General features: G+C 38.2%; 1 protein-coding gene and 2 pseudogenes across 1 annotated transcript; 1 reads left to right on the top strand and 2 right to left on the bottom strand.

Annotated features, from left to right (window-relative positions):
- Nucleotides 1–557: 557 nt before the first annotated feature.
- On the bottom strand, nucleotides 558–1,481 carry Olfr153 (olfactory receptor 153). The gene has a single exon (NM_206823.1). It carries the CDS (start codon nucleotides 1,479–1,481, stop codon nucleotides 558–560), a length of 924 nt encoding a protein of 307 aa, NP_996559.1.
- Nucleotides 6,763–7,506, bottom strand: Gm13736 (predicted gene 13736; annotated as a pseudogene).
- Olfr1127-ps1 (olfactory receptor 1127, pseudogene 1) lies at nucleotides 9,147–10,050 on the top strand (annotated as a pseudogene).

The following is a 17,007-nucleotide window of genomic DNA, read 5'->3' as shown; positions in this document are numbered from 1 at the left end:
CTTATATGTTATTTCAAGAAATATTTCCACACAGATTTTACTCTATGACAGTTTTGATGCTGATTAGGAGCTATTAGTTTGCTCATGTAGTTTTTATTCATCACTTATGTCAGATGATTGCCCTTATGATGATAGATGAAAGATGGTTCACTATGAAAGAAAAAGACAAATTACAATAAAGTACCTATATAATATAATATAATAATATAATATAATATATATAATTTTATCCAGAACTTAATTTGGTAGCCTACTTTCATTTTGATAGACTACGCCTTGCTCTGTTATGCAATGTTTACTAGTGTGGGTCCATTAGTTTGGATGATGAAAATAATGTTTCAATGAGACACTTGAAAAAGCTGTCCAAATGAGAAGAATAAAAAAATAAGTACCTGTAAAAGCCTATTACATTTAATTTAATCAATTAAAGATAAACAAATGCGGTAGACTGAGGCAAGAATTCACAATTTCAAAGCCAGCCTGGAAAACATAGTGAATAGCAAAAACTTTTATGTGAATAAAGGAATGTGGTATGTATTCTGAATAAATATTTAAATCTATCTTTTCCTTTTCATTTTCCCCAAGGCCTCTTTCACATCCTTGTTCCTTAAACTATAAATCAGTGGGTTCAGCATAGGAATCACAAGGGTATAAAATAGAGATGTCATTTTGTCTTGATCAAGGGAATAAGAAGAACTTGGTCGAAAATACGTGAAGAGTAGAGTTCCTTGAAAAATAGCAACTGCAGTCAAGTGAGAGGTGCAGGTGGAGAAAGCTTTGAACCTCCCTTCAGTTGAACGGATTTTTAAGACTGATGAGATGATGTAACAGTAAGAAACAAGGACTCCTGAGATGGTGCTCAGTTCAAGGAAGCCATAAATAGTGAATAGTGCCAGGTAATTTACTTGAGTATCTGAGCAGGAGAGAAGGTAAATTGGAGGTAGATCACAGAAGAAGTGGTTGATCTCATTAGACCCGCAGAAACACAAACGGAATGCCAAAGTTGTATGTATCAAAGCATCTGATGTTCCCACCAGGTAAACGCCAGCCATGAACATGAAACACTTCCTGCTGGACATGTTTGCTGTGTAGAGCAAGGGGTTGCTAATGGCCTGGTATCTATCAAAGGCCATGACTGCCAGCAGCACACACTCAGAATCTGCAAAGGTACAGGAAATGAAGAACTGCACAGCACAGCCCCAGAAAGGAATTGACTTGTTCTTGCCAAACATATCTACCAGCATCTTGGGACCAATTGCTGTGGAATAGCAAAGATCACAGAAAGACAAGTGGCTCAGGAAAAAGTACATGGGTGTGTGGAGCTGGGGATCCATTCTGATCAAAATGATCATTCCAATATTTCCCAGAAGATTGATGAGATAGATGAGGAGAAATATGGTAAACAGCGTCCCTTTCATCTCTGGGTTATTGGTAACTCCCACAAAAATGAATTCATTCAAGGAACAGTTTCCTATATTCATTCTTTCTTCCAGTCTATAAGTAAAAATATTAAAAATTTATTTTTATTGCTGGATATCAACAGTGTATTTGTGAGGTAGATTATAATTAACTCATTTCTCATCTAATGTATACTATAAACATTTCTGAATCCTGTTTCTTTTCTGCAACACTTTCTTAACCTTTTTTTTCAGTAACAAAATGACCAATATCTGGGATGGACAGTCAAGAAACTGAAACTATCCACCATTAGAGGTCCAGGACTTTATACATATTCTCTAATGTACAAAAGGTTTAGGTTAACTATTTCATTAGATAGATTTAGATATCTAAATACTCATACTCACTTGATCTTTGTACAATATGAAATAAAAACAAATGTTAGACTCAAGTTATAGTTTTAGATATTATTTTTTCTTTAAGACATTAATTATTCAAATCAGTTTAGATATTTTATTCTTGATTGTTTTAGTATTGGTTTAGAGATAGTCAGTCAGATTGATAACTATGGTAACTAAACTTGTTTGATTATAAAAATGTAGAACACAAACATTTACTACTAACAAATAAGATGTTTAGTCATTTTCATGTTGTCTTGTTATATTATAAAATGTCTTTAATTTAAATAAACTTATACCACTTCTCCCTCCCTTTCCTTAATCCAGCTAGACCTGCTTCCTTACATCAACCAACTTTCATGCCCTCACTCATAAATTGACAGCAAAAGTCTATTATGTTGTATGTATATATATATATATATATATAATTTATAATAAATATTTATAAATAAACATAAGTATAGAATCTTTTAACTTTTTTTGTTTGTATCTATATGGTTTCAAAATTTGCAAATTTTCTTGGTCTACATTTCTTGACTCTACCATTTGCTGAAACATAAGATCAAACTTATTTGATCTTTGATTCTAGAATCTATTATGTTTTACAGTAGTACTCCTTACCCAACAGTAGCAGTGTTCTGGTACCAATGGATAATGAAATTAATGAGTTAGATTTCTAAAGACAAGCAGTATCCAAAGAATTTATCACATACAGTTGAATTTCAGTACTCAAGTTTTCATCACAATGAAAACCAGCAATTTCAATTAAGTACAATAAATGTTCTAAAATCCACCTGCTTTGTACTTGCAAATATGTTTATTTTTATGCACATGTGAAACATATGCACATATGTATACATGTATACATGTGTTTAGATGGACAGTAAAAAGGAAATGATTGCCTTTTTAGATTATGTAAATAATATGGAATTTATTTTATAATTCACTGACATGGCATGCATTATTTGTGACACATTAAGCCAACCATTTATATTTCATATTTAAATCACTTAAATATATATAGGTATAAACTAAGAGGAAATAGGGATTTCCTATCTAAGAAGACTAGATTAAAATGGTCCAAATGCTATGTTGCTGATATTATGAAGATATTTGAGACTCATGAATCTGTTTAAAAATTATTTTCATTCATTACACCTAGTAATTTTTTAAGTTGAGCAGACAGAAGGATAACCATGGAAACATCTGTTTATAAAGAAATAAATTGAAATTGTTTTGCTTTACCCTGCTTCTAAAGATACAGACATATAGGAACTCACCTTACAAGAGTAGCTCTTAGGTGCCTGAACACTGTGATGGTGATGTTTTATTGTTCCAATTGTCATTTGGGACTGAAGGTTGTGAAATCATTTCTCCCAGGATTTGTCATGAGTGATTAGTTTCTTCTATATTTTTCCCTATAAGCCCATCATTATTTTTAGCAAAGATGTAGCATGTAGTGTTTACTATTTTCATTAATTACTCAATTTCAATATGGATACTACAACATAACACACACATACACACACTCATATTATGGTATACAATATTAGATGACTAAACTTTTCTCTCCAAAGTCAAAATCTAGTAACTCAAAATTTAATGAGTCACACTTAACCAGTCCCAACTCTCTTCCTCAGCATTAAATTATTTGCTCTATTATCTCACTTCGAAAAAACACTGTACTTTTTAAAAAAAAAAAATTCTTTATTTTCATTTTCTGTGTCTGACTGTTTTTTCCCTGAGTTTATGCATCCTACATGAGTGTTTAATGCCAACAGAGGGCAGAAAAGAGCGTTGAATCTCTTATATCCAAAGTTACAAGAGATTGTCAGCTGTCATGTGAGTAGTAGGGCCCAAAGCCAGGTAGTTATCTTTTACACTAGCAAGATATACAAACAGCATCTATCCAACCTTATAATATCCACCCTTTAAAAAAGACACTTTAAAATTCACATGTCAGCAGGGCGTGGTGGCGCATGCCTTTAATCCCAGCACTCAGGAGGTAGAGGCAGGCAGATTTCTGAGTTCGAGGCCAGCCTGGTCTACAAAGTGAGCTCCAGGATAGCCAGGGCTATACAGAGAAACCCTGTCTCGAAAAACCAAAAAAAAAAAAAAAAAAAAAATTCACATGTCTTTTCAGAATGTCCATAATCTCATCCATAGCTCCTGCCACTAACTCCAGCACATTTTTCATCACATTTTAATTAATCAGACATACTTTCACTTCATCATTTATAATTAATGCATTGACTGAATTTTCAGAGGTTTGTTTTAATTCTGGGCACAGCAAAGACATTCCAAGAACTGTTTCCCCCTAAACCTAGGTTCAATAGAGCTGCAGCTAGTTAAATTTCTAGGCTTTTATTTTATTGGACAAACACATAAACTGGGTGTTTAGAGAATAAATTTGATGACATAGACACTTGGCAAGCAAAATTCAGAAGCAGATAGAAGTTTAAGATTACTTGGCAGAATGTTTTGTGCTATTTTCTAGAGTGAAGGTCAGTATGTGGCACAAGTTAAATACCAGAAAATATACATTTTGTTTCACAGTAAACTGAAACTTAGTTTGAAGTAACAAAATGGCTTTTGATCCTTAGATGGAGTAAGTCTGGCCCATCAGTAGATTTCCTTCTTTGTATTTATTGAAATAATCTTTATGTTGAAGCCTGCTTCTCTGACCTGCTTCCCTGGCATTACTTAAGTGGCATAAAATTACCCATTTTGCTTTAGGCCTGCCATCTATCCCATATTGCCAGCATAAACGGCAGCCTGACTATAGAAATAGAAAACTAGTTTGGCTCAGAGTGAGGCCAGCCTGCTCATACATCCTGTTATGTTCTGAGACTATATTATTATTATTGTTTTTGTTGTTGTTGTAATTCATCCAACTGTGGCTTTCACTCAGAGCTAGGGTAGATAGGGGTTAATTTGAACTGTTATGTCTAAACTACTAAAGAAACTTGGTAAAAGACTGACCACCCTCTCAGCCCAAGCACTATCTACTTAGGCAGTCCACTCTATATCTGTTTATGAGCTCATTATGTTATTTTCCCCTATATAAACCTGCACTGAACACTGTACAGGGTCAAAGTTTTCAACTCCACAATCTGTGAGCTGTATCCCTGATCGATCAGTCTTGAGGTATGCCTTCAATAAACTATCAAGGTCTAACTGAGGTCGGTGTTCTTATGGTTTTTAGAGCAACTCCTGAACACAAATACTTTATTTCCAACTTCTGTAATTGTTAATGTAACTCATTTTTTGGCATTCATTTCTTTAACTACTTTTGCCTAGATCAAGATGAGGCTAGCTTTAATGAACAATTTAATAAAATTTGCTAGTATTTAATTTAAAATGTTTTGACTCTATATTAATGGGAAACAGTAATCTATGATTTTATTTTTGTTTAACTGTTTCTCGTGGCATATTATGTCCAAGGAGTTATATCCTAAGAGGTTGTAGTTCCTTTCAAATTATCAACAATAACCATTGTATCCCTATACCTTGTCAACCTATTAATATTAAGATAGCTTTGCATCACTTATTTCTATAGTCTTGTAACAATATCACAATGTAAAATGCATTCACACAAACATCAAAAAGCTCAATATTTACTAGTTTTTCATCGCTTTATGGGTTTAAAATTCTTAATTGTGAATTCCTATGTAGGAAATAATCATCAACAGCAAAATCAAGTTACATATTTTCAACACGTTGCCAAAGATTAAATATTTCTAGTCCAAAATAGAACAATTGGAGTCACATCAAAGAATGACTCAAAAGAAAGAGACAGAGTCGGAGACGGAGATGGAGACAGGGACACACACACACACACACACACACACACAGAGGGAGATAGAGAGAGAGAGAAGAAAGAAAAGAATAGAAATGAAATGAAAGAAAAGGAAAGGAAAGGAAAGGAAAGAAAAAAAAGAAAAGAAAAGAAAAAAAAGAAAAGAAAAGAAAAGAAAAGAAAAGAAAAGGGAAGGAAAAGGAAAAATGAACAAATATAGCAAAATTCAATAGGCCAAACACCAAACCTTGAAACTACATGTCTAGTGCATGGGACTTTTCATACATTTCTCTTGATGACAAAAGACGTAGGTAGCTCTTTCAACTTTCCTGCCAAATCCTTCACATATCTTTTTAGAACCACCTCCTTTGAGTTAAGTATAAGGAAGTTCACAACTTATGTATGATTTTGTTCTGTTTTTCTGTTTAGGGTAGGAGTGAAAAACTTTTATCAACTTGTACTTCAAGCTCATAGTCCATAATCAATGGAAATCAGTTCTGGAACCCAAATATAAACTGTAGCAGCAACCACAGAAGCATGCTACTTACTGGCTTGCTCAGTCTCGTGCTTAGTTATCCTCCCAGACCCATTTCAGGGATGGTACCTATCAATCGCATATCATTCAATACAGTTTCTCATAGACATAGACACAGCAATCTCAACTGGAAAATTCCCTAATTGATGGACTGTTTTCTTTAGTAATTTTATTTATGTTGTGGCACATTCATTACACACACACACACACACAAGATTTATGTTTTATATTCTCACCAAGCCAAAATTTTCCTAGCCTTAGAAACACTACATGACTACCACAATGTGTTTGAGACTAGTGCTTGCCTTCTTTTAACAACATGTTCTACATATTTTCCAATATAAATTTAATTTGAAACTTTTATTTTGGCATACCAAGTTGATGACTATAGTAAGAAAGTATAGTTCCATCTTTAATGAGGACTGTCATGTACTCACAAGAGAGTAAAAGACCATAAGTAAAAGTAATAACATGTTTTTATAACAACAAATCCTAAGGGGAAGGGCTGCAGGGATATAAATCCCATGTGGTACATGAAATAATAAAATGCTGCCTTCCCCTTTCTGCTAAGCAAAATCAACTCACCTCAGGTAGACTCCTTAGACTCTTTTTTTTTTTTTTTTTTTTTTTTTTGCAGCAAAAGTTACATTTTATTTCATCTTAGACACAATCTAGAAAGACCTTTTCTTGTTAACTCTTCAACAAATTACTGACATGAATTTACCAGAAAAAATAATTATATATATTTGCCCAACATCAAATTATCTGCAAAAGTTTCTAAGAGATTTTTATTCCGTTTCCAAAAATAAAGGTTTTCTAACTGGAAACCCCGACATTCCTACTCTCTAAAGCAAACTTTAGGACGCAGGCTGGTCTCTCGGCTTTGACAGCTCCGTTACGTAAGTATATCCTCCCCAACACTCTCAGTTTCAAAGCTGATTACTTCCCAACAACGTAACAGTCGTCTTCATGTCAAACCATTCATTCTGTTTCCATAGTGACATTGCGGGATTCCTTGGCCACCATAAGTCGCATTAACTGACTGTGGAATTTCTCAATCTTCTTTACGTCTTGCGCTTGGTCTGTTCTGTACACCAAACAAACTAGATCATCCGTTACTTTGATACACAAATTCCCATCAACATGCCTGTATTTGAGAACCACCCGTACCTTCATGGGGTCCGCCAGGTAGAGCTTCTCGGCCGCCCGGCTGAACTCCTCCCAGGTCTGGAACTGAGGCATCGTGGCTTCAGGCAGCGAGGAACAAGGCCGCGAAGCGAGGCAGGGCGCTGTCGCCCCGGCGGCCCGCCGCTCTCCCGCAACTGCCCACAGCGCAGCACTCCGGCGGCGCAAAGACGGGAGGCTCACGAGCGCTCCGACTCCTTAGACTCTTAATCCAATAAAATAAGATTAAAAATTACCTTTTTGCCTGGTCTACAGAGTGAGTTACAGGACAGCCAAGGATACAAGGAGAAACCCGGTCTCAAACACACACACACACACAAAAAAAAACAAAAACAAAAACAAAAACAAAAAATTACCTTTTCAGAAAAGATCAATATAGTTTTAAAATTAATGAATGATTGTATCCTACTTGGGTCAATATGTCTAAAATCTATTTAAAATACTATTTTATATTCAGTAATAAAGATTGTCTCAGTATCTATTAAACCACATTTTAATAGATTATTGGAAACCAGTCTTTATTAATTACAATTTGTGTGTACATATATGTATAAATTCAAGGACTGTGTTTTATCTGAATTTTTTATTACCTTTTTCTAAAACTTTATTAAGATAAAGATTATGGAAGCATTATATTAAAATAATAAATTGGGGCTGGTGAGATGGCTCAGCAGGTAAGAGCACGCGACTGCTCTTCTGAAGGTCCAGAGTTCAAATCCCAGCAACCACATGGTGGCTCACAACCATCCGTAACAAGATCTGACTCCCTCTTCTGGTGTGTCTGAAGACAGCTACAGTGTACTTACATATAATAATAAATAAAAATTTAAAAAAATTGTAAATTTCAACTCTCAGTAAGATATATATAGATAAATAGATAGATAGATATAGATAGGCAAATTCTCCTATAAAGATAAATGGCTATATTCTAATTTTCCTATGTTTTTAAATCACACACACTTCAAAAATCATAAAAATTTACATAATGGCACATATGCAGAAGGCCATATATCTTGTTACTCTTCAGTTAGCCTCACATTGTTTCAGTGTTTCTAATATGAAATACACAATATCTTCAGCTGTGCATATATATATATATATATGTGTGTGTGTGTGTGTGTGTGTGTGTGTGTGTGTGTGTGTGTACACATATGACTTCATGTTAATTACACCATTTTTTAGTCTTTTCCTTTGAATGACTACAAGATTTTTCTTTTGGTTCTAAATGCCACCCCCTCCAAATATTATACATGTATGATGGCTAGCCATTATATTTGGAAACAAAAGTTTTGGGGAATTATTTTTTCCTTATCATATACTAATTAACAGAAACTTTGCTGAGAAACAGTTGAAAAATATTAGTTGTTCTTTTAGTTAGGAATAGGGGTCTCACTTTTAAAACTCAGAGTTTTTCATAGAATCTTGATGTTTGGGGAATAATTTTATACATATCGGAATATTAAGTAGAGTGAATTTGAAATTTCAGTATGTTGCCACTTATTCTCACTAACTTAGGAGGTGAATATATATTATTTTTAAGATTATAAGATAATATAATATGAATATATTATCCCTGTTAAGGAAATCAATAGTTCAGGAAAACTAAAATGTAAGTGATATTTGGAAAGAATAGTTTCTAGATTCCAGAGCTTATTAATTGTTATATGAGAGAGATTATTAAAATTAAATGATTCAACCTTATTTGAAGATTGAAATATAATTATATGTGTATTTGAGGATAAAATAAATTAAAAATAAAATAAATTTCTGCATAATAAATGTATTTTGAATATCTGCTTCTTAATTTTTAAAGTTTATCCAAGAAACATAGGCAAGAGAAATTGCTCCTCTCTGGAAGAATTCATTTTCTTGGGAATTACCAATAACCCTTTTTATCACACTCCTACTTGTTTATCTCATTAATCTTCTGGCCAATCTTGGGATGATCATCTTAACTAGAGTGGACACTCAGCTGCACACACCCATGTACTTTTCCTCAGCCACCTCTCTTTCTGTGACCTCTGCTATTCCACAGCAATTGGACCCAAGATGCTGGTGAATCTTTTAGCTGAGGAGAAATTCATTTCCACAGGTGGCTGTGCACTGCAGTTCTTCACCCTCTGTGCCTTTGTAGATTCTGAGTGTCTACTGCTGGCAGTGACGGCCTATGACAGATACCAGGCCATCAGTAACCCCTTGCTCTACACAGTGAACATGTCCAGCCGGCTGTGCTCCCTCCTGATGGCTGGGGTTTACCTGGTGGGAACAGCAGATACTTTGATACATACAACCCTGGCCTTCAGTTTGTGTTTCTGTGACATCAACCAATTTTTTGTGATGTTCCATCTCTTGTACTAATATCTTGCTCAGAAACAGAGGTGAATGAGTGAGCTATTTCCACAATTTGTAGTTTATTAACTAAATATAATTTCTGGACTTCTTGTCTCTTACTGTTATATCATCTCATCAGTCTTCAAGATCTGCTCTGCTGATGGAAGTTTCAAAGCTTTCTCTACCTATGCCTCCCACCTGACTGTTGCATTTTTCTGGGAACTCTGCTCTTTATGTATTTCCATCTAAATTCTTCCTACTTTCTAGATCAAGACAAAATAACATCATTGTTCTACACCCTGGTGATTCTAATGTTGAACCCTCTGATTTAAAGCCTGAGGAACTAGGACATGAAAGAGGCTCTTGAGGGCTGGTGAGATGGCTCAGTGGGTAAGAGCACCTGACTGCTCTTCCAAAGGTCTGGAGTTCAAATCCCAGCAACCACATGGTGGCTCAAAACCATCCGTAACGAGATCTGACTCCCTCTTCTGGAGTGTCTGAAGACAGCTACAGTGTACTTACATATAATAAACAAATAGACCTTAAAAAAAAAAAAAGAAAGAAAGAGGCTCTTGAAAAGTTGAAGACTGAAGACTTTATATCAATTTCAGATATACATGTTTGCTTTTAATTCATTCTCCATCACACAACATTGCATCATGTACTACTTAATAACAATATATCAACAAGCCCGTCGTCCAATTTTAGTAAAAACACTGCTTCTCAGAGACTGAAGGAATGACCATCCAGAGACTGCCCCATTTGGGGATCCATCCCATAAACAACCACCAAATTCAGACACTATGGCAGATGCCAATAAGAGCCTGATGACAGGAGCCTGATATAGCTGTGTCCTGAGGACCTTTGTCAGTGCCTGGCAAATACAGAAGTGGATGCTCACAATCATCCATAGGACAGAGCACAAGGTCCCCAATGAAAGAGCTAGAAAGGGGCTGGTGAGATTGCTCAGTGGGTAAGAACACCCGACTGCTCTTCCAAAGGTCCTGAGTTCAAATCCCAGCAACCACATGGTGGCTCACAACCATCCGTAAAGAGATCTGACTCTTCTGTAGTGTCTGAAGACACCTACAGTGTACTTACATATAATAAATAAATAAATCTTTTAAAAAAAAGAAAAGAAAGAAAGAGCTAGAGAAAGTACCGAAGAAGCTGAAGGGGTCTGAAGCCCCATAGAAGGAACCTCAATATGAACCAATCAGTACCCCCAGAGCTCCTTGGAACTAAACCACCAATCAAAGAAAACACATGTTGGGACATGTGGCTGTAGCTGTAAATGTAGATGAGGATGGCCTAGTTGGTCATCAATGGGAGGAGAGGCCCTAGGTCTGTGAAGGTTCTATGCCCCAGTATAGGGGAATGCTAGGACTGGAAATGAGGGTTAGTAGGTCTGGGAGCAGGGGGAGCAGGGAGGGGATAGGGGATTCTCAGAGGGGAAACCAGAAAAGGGGATAACAGTGAAATATAAATAAAGAAAATATCTAATAAAAAAAAGAAAAAAGTGCTTCTGTCTATACTTAGCTTTTAACAAGCATCATATTGTATTCTCTTTATTGAACTTTAACTAATAATTTCCATTATGCCTAAATTGTATATATCCATCCTTTCATTCAGTGTCAGATTTAATATGATGTGGTGTATTTTTCATTGATTTTTGGAAGATTTAGATTTTTTAAAGTCAGCTGGGCATGGTGGCGCACGCCTTTCATCCCAGCACTCGGGAGGCAGAGGCAGGTGGATTTCTGAGTTCGAGGCCAGCCTGGTCTACAGAGTGAGTTCCAGGACAGCCAGGGCTACACAGAGAAATCCTGTCTCAAAAAATCAAAAAAAAAAAAAAAGTCATCTATGTAGCTTAATTGGCATTGATTTGTGTGTGTGTGTGTATGTATACAATTAATATATACTCTCATAGCTTACATAGATTTCAGAGAAGTCTATGGGCATACATATATTGACTCAACACTAAAGCCCTACTCTCTATCCACTTTTAGGATACTATCTTTGTAAGAGCTAAATACTGTCTCTACAGGGGAAAAAAAAGATGCTTGTAGAGTAGGGGAAATAGTTTGTGTCATGACTAAGACAACTAGCTGTCTGCTGTGGGTACACATAGGTTTGTAAAATCCATTGTTTGATTAACACAAGTATCAAGTACTAGTCCTGTCAATGAATAAATAGGTGCTAGAAGTATCTTCTATCATGTGCTCTATTGGCTTCCTATTTATTCCTTTTTTTCCCCCTCAGTCCTAAGCATTTACTAATTTGCAACCATTTGTTAAATTGCTACATGAAACTTGAAGTGAAGGCTTGATGCCCCAGTGTAGGGAAATGCTAGGGCAGTGAGGCAGGAGTCAATTGGTGAGTAGGGGAGCACCCTCAAAGAAGCAAGATGGAGGGAGGCTAGAATAGGGGGTTTCAGAGGGGAAAACAGGGAGAGGGATAACATTTGAAATGTAAATAAATAAAATAAGGGCTGGAGAGATGGCTCAGTGTGTAAGAGCTCTTCCAAAGGTCCTAAGTTCAAATTCCAGCAATCACATGGTGGCTCACACCCATCTGTAATGAGATCTGATGCTACTTTGACTTTGAGAGAAGTCTTAACATGAGATAGGCTAGGTCTGCTACATTCCACAGGTTCCCTTCACCAAAGAGTGGCCAGAAAACTGGTTCCTGGCCCCACAGGGAAGCCCACCAGTAGATAAAGTCTCTTCATCAGTTTATAAATGACTTCCTGGTGACAGCAAAAATAAGGCAAAAACCCAGGATCTCTTAGAGCTTCCACAAAGAAGTCCTTACTCTGCCAACTACAGGTGACCTCCCTAGAACCCAGGGATCCATACTCAGACTCTGAGCATTGGCCCATGGCCCATCTCTCACCAATTGCCAGAAGCTGTCCTATGCCCTGTTTACACATCAATGCAGAAAGGACTTTCTGGTTAAAGATGATGCCAGGATGACTCATTACCAGCCCAGGATAACTTTTCAGCCGCCCTGCTACCTGACCTGACCTTCACTGATGGACCTCTGTGTGACTGCCAGGACATTTTGGCCCACATCCACGCGACCAAATTAAACCCTTCATGGATGCCAAGGTAATGTGGTTCAATGGCAGCAGCCTCATTCACGATAGACAAAGGTATGCTGGGGAAGTGGTGGTCTCAAACACCAAGATCATATGGTTTGAGCCATATGATCTGACAAGAATGTGTGCCCAGAAAGCTAAACTGACAGCTCTCACCAAGGAGTTAGAGCTGAGAAAAAGACAAGAGACGCAGACAGCAGATATTCCTTTGCTACTGCTCATATCCGTGGGGCTATTTATAGGGGGAGAAGTCTTCTAAAGACAGAAGGAAGGACTAAACATCATCCCAGAGGGTAAAAAGACACCTCAGTAGGTGGCCTGGGAAATTGGACCCCTAATGTTTCTTCTTCTTCTTTTTTTTTTTTTTTGTTGTTGTTTGTTTTTTTGTTTTGGTTTTTGGTTTTTGGGTTTTTGTTGTTGTTGTTGTTGTTGTTGTTGTTGTTTTGTTTTGTTTTGTTTTGTTTTGTTTTTCGAGAAAATGTTTCTCTGTATAGCCCTGGCTGTCCTAGAACTTACTTTGTAGATCAGGCTGGTCTAGAACTCAGAAATACGCCTGCTTCTGCCTCCAAAATGCTGGGATTAAAGGCCTGTGCCACCACGCCTGGCTAATGTTCTTGGTTGTCCTAGACCCAGGAGACCCCACACTCTCGGACAAGACAGAAGATCTGATCTGGTACAAAAACCTGCCCATGTCTCCTTGTCTTAAGAGATGACAAAGAGCTGGGTGGAGGTGGCACACACCTTTAATCCCAGCACTCGGGAGGCAGAGGCAGTCTTATTTCTGAGTTGGAGGCCAGCCTGGTCTACAAAGTGAGTGCCAGGACAGCCAGAGCTATACAGAGAAACCCTGTCTCAAAAACAAAACAAAACAAAACAAAACAAAACAAAACAAGCCAGGCGTGGTGGTGCACGCCTTTAATCCCAGCACTCGGGAGGCAGAGGCAGGTGGATTTCTGAGTTCAAGGCCAGCCTGGTCTACAAAGTGAGCTCCAGGACAGCCAGGGCTATACAGAGAAACCCTGTCTCGAAAAAGCAAAAAAAAAAAAAAAAAAAAACCAAACAAACAAAAAACAAAAACAAACAAAAAAACATAACAAAACAAAAAACAAAAACAAAACAGAAAAAAACCAAAAAGAGGATGGAGGACTTGCTGACTATAAACTAATTGTACCAGAGAATCTATACATACTAAAAATGGTCCATTGTTTTCCACACAACGGAAGTCCAGAGAATGCAGGACTTACCTCAACAGTTCCACATCAGAATTAGAGATGACAAGGGCTGTCAAGATGGCTCAGTGGGTAAGAGCACTGACTGCTCTTCCAAAGATCCTGTGTTCAAATCCCAGCAACCACATGGTGGCTCACATGAGATCTGAAGCCCTCTTCTAGTGCAACTGAAGTCAGCTACAGTGTGCTTATGTACAATAATAAATAAATCTTAGGGCAGGAGCAAGCAGGGAATAAGAGAGCAGAGCTGACCTGAGCAAACAGAGGTACCTAAAAAATTCGATTCCCAAAAACCACATGAAGCCTCACAAACATCTGTACAACTACAGTGTACTCAAATAAATAAATAAATCTTTTTTAAAAAGAAAAAAGCAAACTGCTAAAATAGTTAAAAACTGTAAGGCCTGTCAAATTACTAATGTGGATGCCAATGAGAAGAACCCTGGTACTCAATACTGGAGCAACAAGCCAGAAATCTATCGGGATATTGACTTCATGGAGGTCAAACCAAAGAAATATCTAATATTTATAGATACCTTTATAGAATGGACTGAGACTTTCCCAACTAAGCATGAGACTGTGCATATGACAACAAAGAAATTACTAAAAGAAATTCTTCCAAGGTATGCTTTTTCTAAGTTTATAGGGTCTGACATTTGTGTCCCAGGTAAGTAAATTAGAGATTAGCTAATATTCAGGGGATTGGAAACTTCGTTGTGCTTATTGACCCCAGAGTTCAGGACAGGGAAAAAGATAAATAGACCTTAGAGACTGAGAGCGACTAGATGACTCTCTTTCCTACATTCTTTATAGAGTACAGAATTCCCCATACCAGATGGGACTCACCCCTTTCAAAGTTATGTTTGGTTCACCTACTGACAGAAGTTATTACACAATCTTGGGCGAGTCCAGGGGTACACGAACAAGTTTGTCTTTTTGTTGTTGTTGTTGTTGTTTTGCTTTTTGTTTTTGTATTTGTTTTTTTTCGAGACAGGGTTTCTCTGTATAGCTCTGGCTGTCCTGGAACTCAATTTGTAGACCAGGCTGGCCTCAAACTCAGAAAGCCGCCTGCCTCTGCCTCCCAAGTGCTGGGATACATACATCTGTGCCCGTAGCCATCACTCCTGAGGGATGAGGTAGCACCTGAGGGATGAGGTACCTGAGTCCTCCAGCTGTAGCCCACTCCTCAAATTATCTCTCTCCGAAGAACCACGGATAGAAACTTCCGGCGGTGCAATAGATTTGTTGTTGTTGTTGTTTGGTTGGTTGGTTTTTGGTTTTTGTTTTTTCGAGACAGGGTTTCTCTGTATAGCCCTGGCTGTCCTGGAACTCAATTTGTAGACCAGGCTGGCCTCGAACTCAGAAAGCCGCCTGCCTCTGCCTCCCAAGTGCTGGGATTAAAGGCATGTGCTACCACCGCCCAGCAACAAGTTTGTTTTAAATTTTGTGCTTTCCATAAAATAGGTCCACCTCCGGAGCTTCAGTTTTAGCATGGAAATTGGGTCCTAGTCAAGAGATACTGTCAGGGGTCACTAGAGCTTTGCTAAAAGGGTCCCTGTGCTACAGAGTTACAACATGGATCCATCACACATCTGTTTGCAGTTGAAGAAGAACCTCATGAGCAGGAGGAGAATTCAGCCTTAAGACTCCCTCTGCCGGGCGTGGTGGCGCACGCCTTTAATCCCAGCATTGGGAGGCAAAGGCAGGCAGATTTCTGAGTTCGAGGCCAGCCTGGTCTACAAAGTGAGTTCCAGGACAGCCAGGGCTACACAGAGAAACCCTGTCTCGAAAAAACAAAAAACCAACCAACCAAACAACAACAACAACAAATCTATTGCACCGCCGGAAGTTTCTATCCGTGGTTCTTCGGGGAGAGATAATTTGAGGAGTGGGCTACAGCTGGAGGACTCAGGTACCTCATCCCTCAGGTGCTACCTCATCCCTCAGGAGTGATGGCTACGGGCACAGATGTATGAGACATTCAAGAACTCAGGGGTCCAGAGGGAGATGCCACCTCTGAGACCATCAGCAAAAAAGGATATTATCAACCCAGACAAGAAAAAGTCCAAGAAGTCTTCAGAGACGCTGACCTTAAAGAGGCTTGCGGGATGCATCAGGAGGTCTATGCTTTGCACTCTGACGCTGACCTTAAAGAGGCTTGCGGGATGCATCAGGAGGTCTATGCTTTGCACTCTGACAAAAGGGATGCACTAGTGACTAGTGACGCTGGTCAGGGGTATCGAACAATGAAGGCTAAATTGGGGTCCAAGAAGGTTCGACCTTGGAAATGGATGCTTTTTATCAACCTAGCTCCAAAGGATGGTGCTATATTTTTCTATTGGCGACGAGCGGTGGAGGAAGGCAAGGACTACCTTTTTGCCAGGTTCAATAAGATAGTGAAGGCGCCCGTGTACTCAGAGCAGGACTACCAACTCTACCTTCATGATGATGCATGGACTAAGGCAGAGACTGTCTACCTCTTTGACCTCAGAAGCCGATTTGATCTGTGCTTCGTAGTTATTCAGAATCAGTATGACCACCAGCAGTTCAAGAAGCTTTCTGTGGAGGACCTCCTGCTCATCTTCTCTGAAGAAAGCCAAGAAACCATAACGGGCCATCAGAGTTGGTGGTATGGTGTAAATAGAGCTGTTAAGTTGGGGGAAAAACAACAAGAACAACAACAAAACCCTCCCTCTGGTCTTCCACTGATGGGCCCCTACCCATGCCCCAGGGATACCACAAAGACAACAAAACCCTGTTACTATTTTCAAGAAGCTTCAGGAAGTCCCTTGATTGGGCCTTCTAGTCACAAGAGGAAGGGAGAGATAAGAGGTCAAATCTTTTAAATCCAGATTCCATTTTAGAGAACTTGACCTAAGTTTGAACTCAGGTAAACAGGCTGGTACCTAGCATTAGTTTCCAAGTTGCCACGAACAAAACCCGAGCCTAGCTCCAGTTTCTAAGCTAATCCCTAATCAGATCAGTGTCTCCGGCTTACACCCTCAACAAGACCAATATGTCCAGGTTATTCC

This window comes from Mus musculus, chromosome 2 (assembly GCF_000001635.26).
Source record: "Mus musculus strain C57BL/6J chromosome 2, GRCm38.p6 C57BL/6J".
Taxonomy (NCBI): domain Eukaryota; kingdom Metazoa; phylum Chordata; class Mammalia; order Rodentia; family Muridae; genus Mus; species Mus musculus.
The sequence above is the reverse complement of the archived record's forward strand: the minus strand, read 5'-3'. Positions and strand labels throughout refer to the sequence as shown.

Excerpts from the sequence above, each read along its gene's own strand:
- Olfr153 (NM_206823.1), bottom strand. The coding sequence starts at position 1,481 with ATGAATATAGGAAACTGTTCCTTGAATGAATTCATTTTTGTGGGAGTT.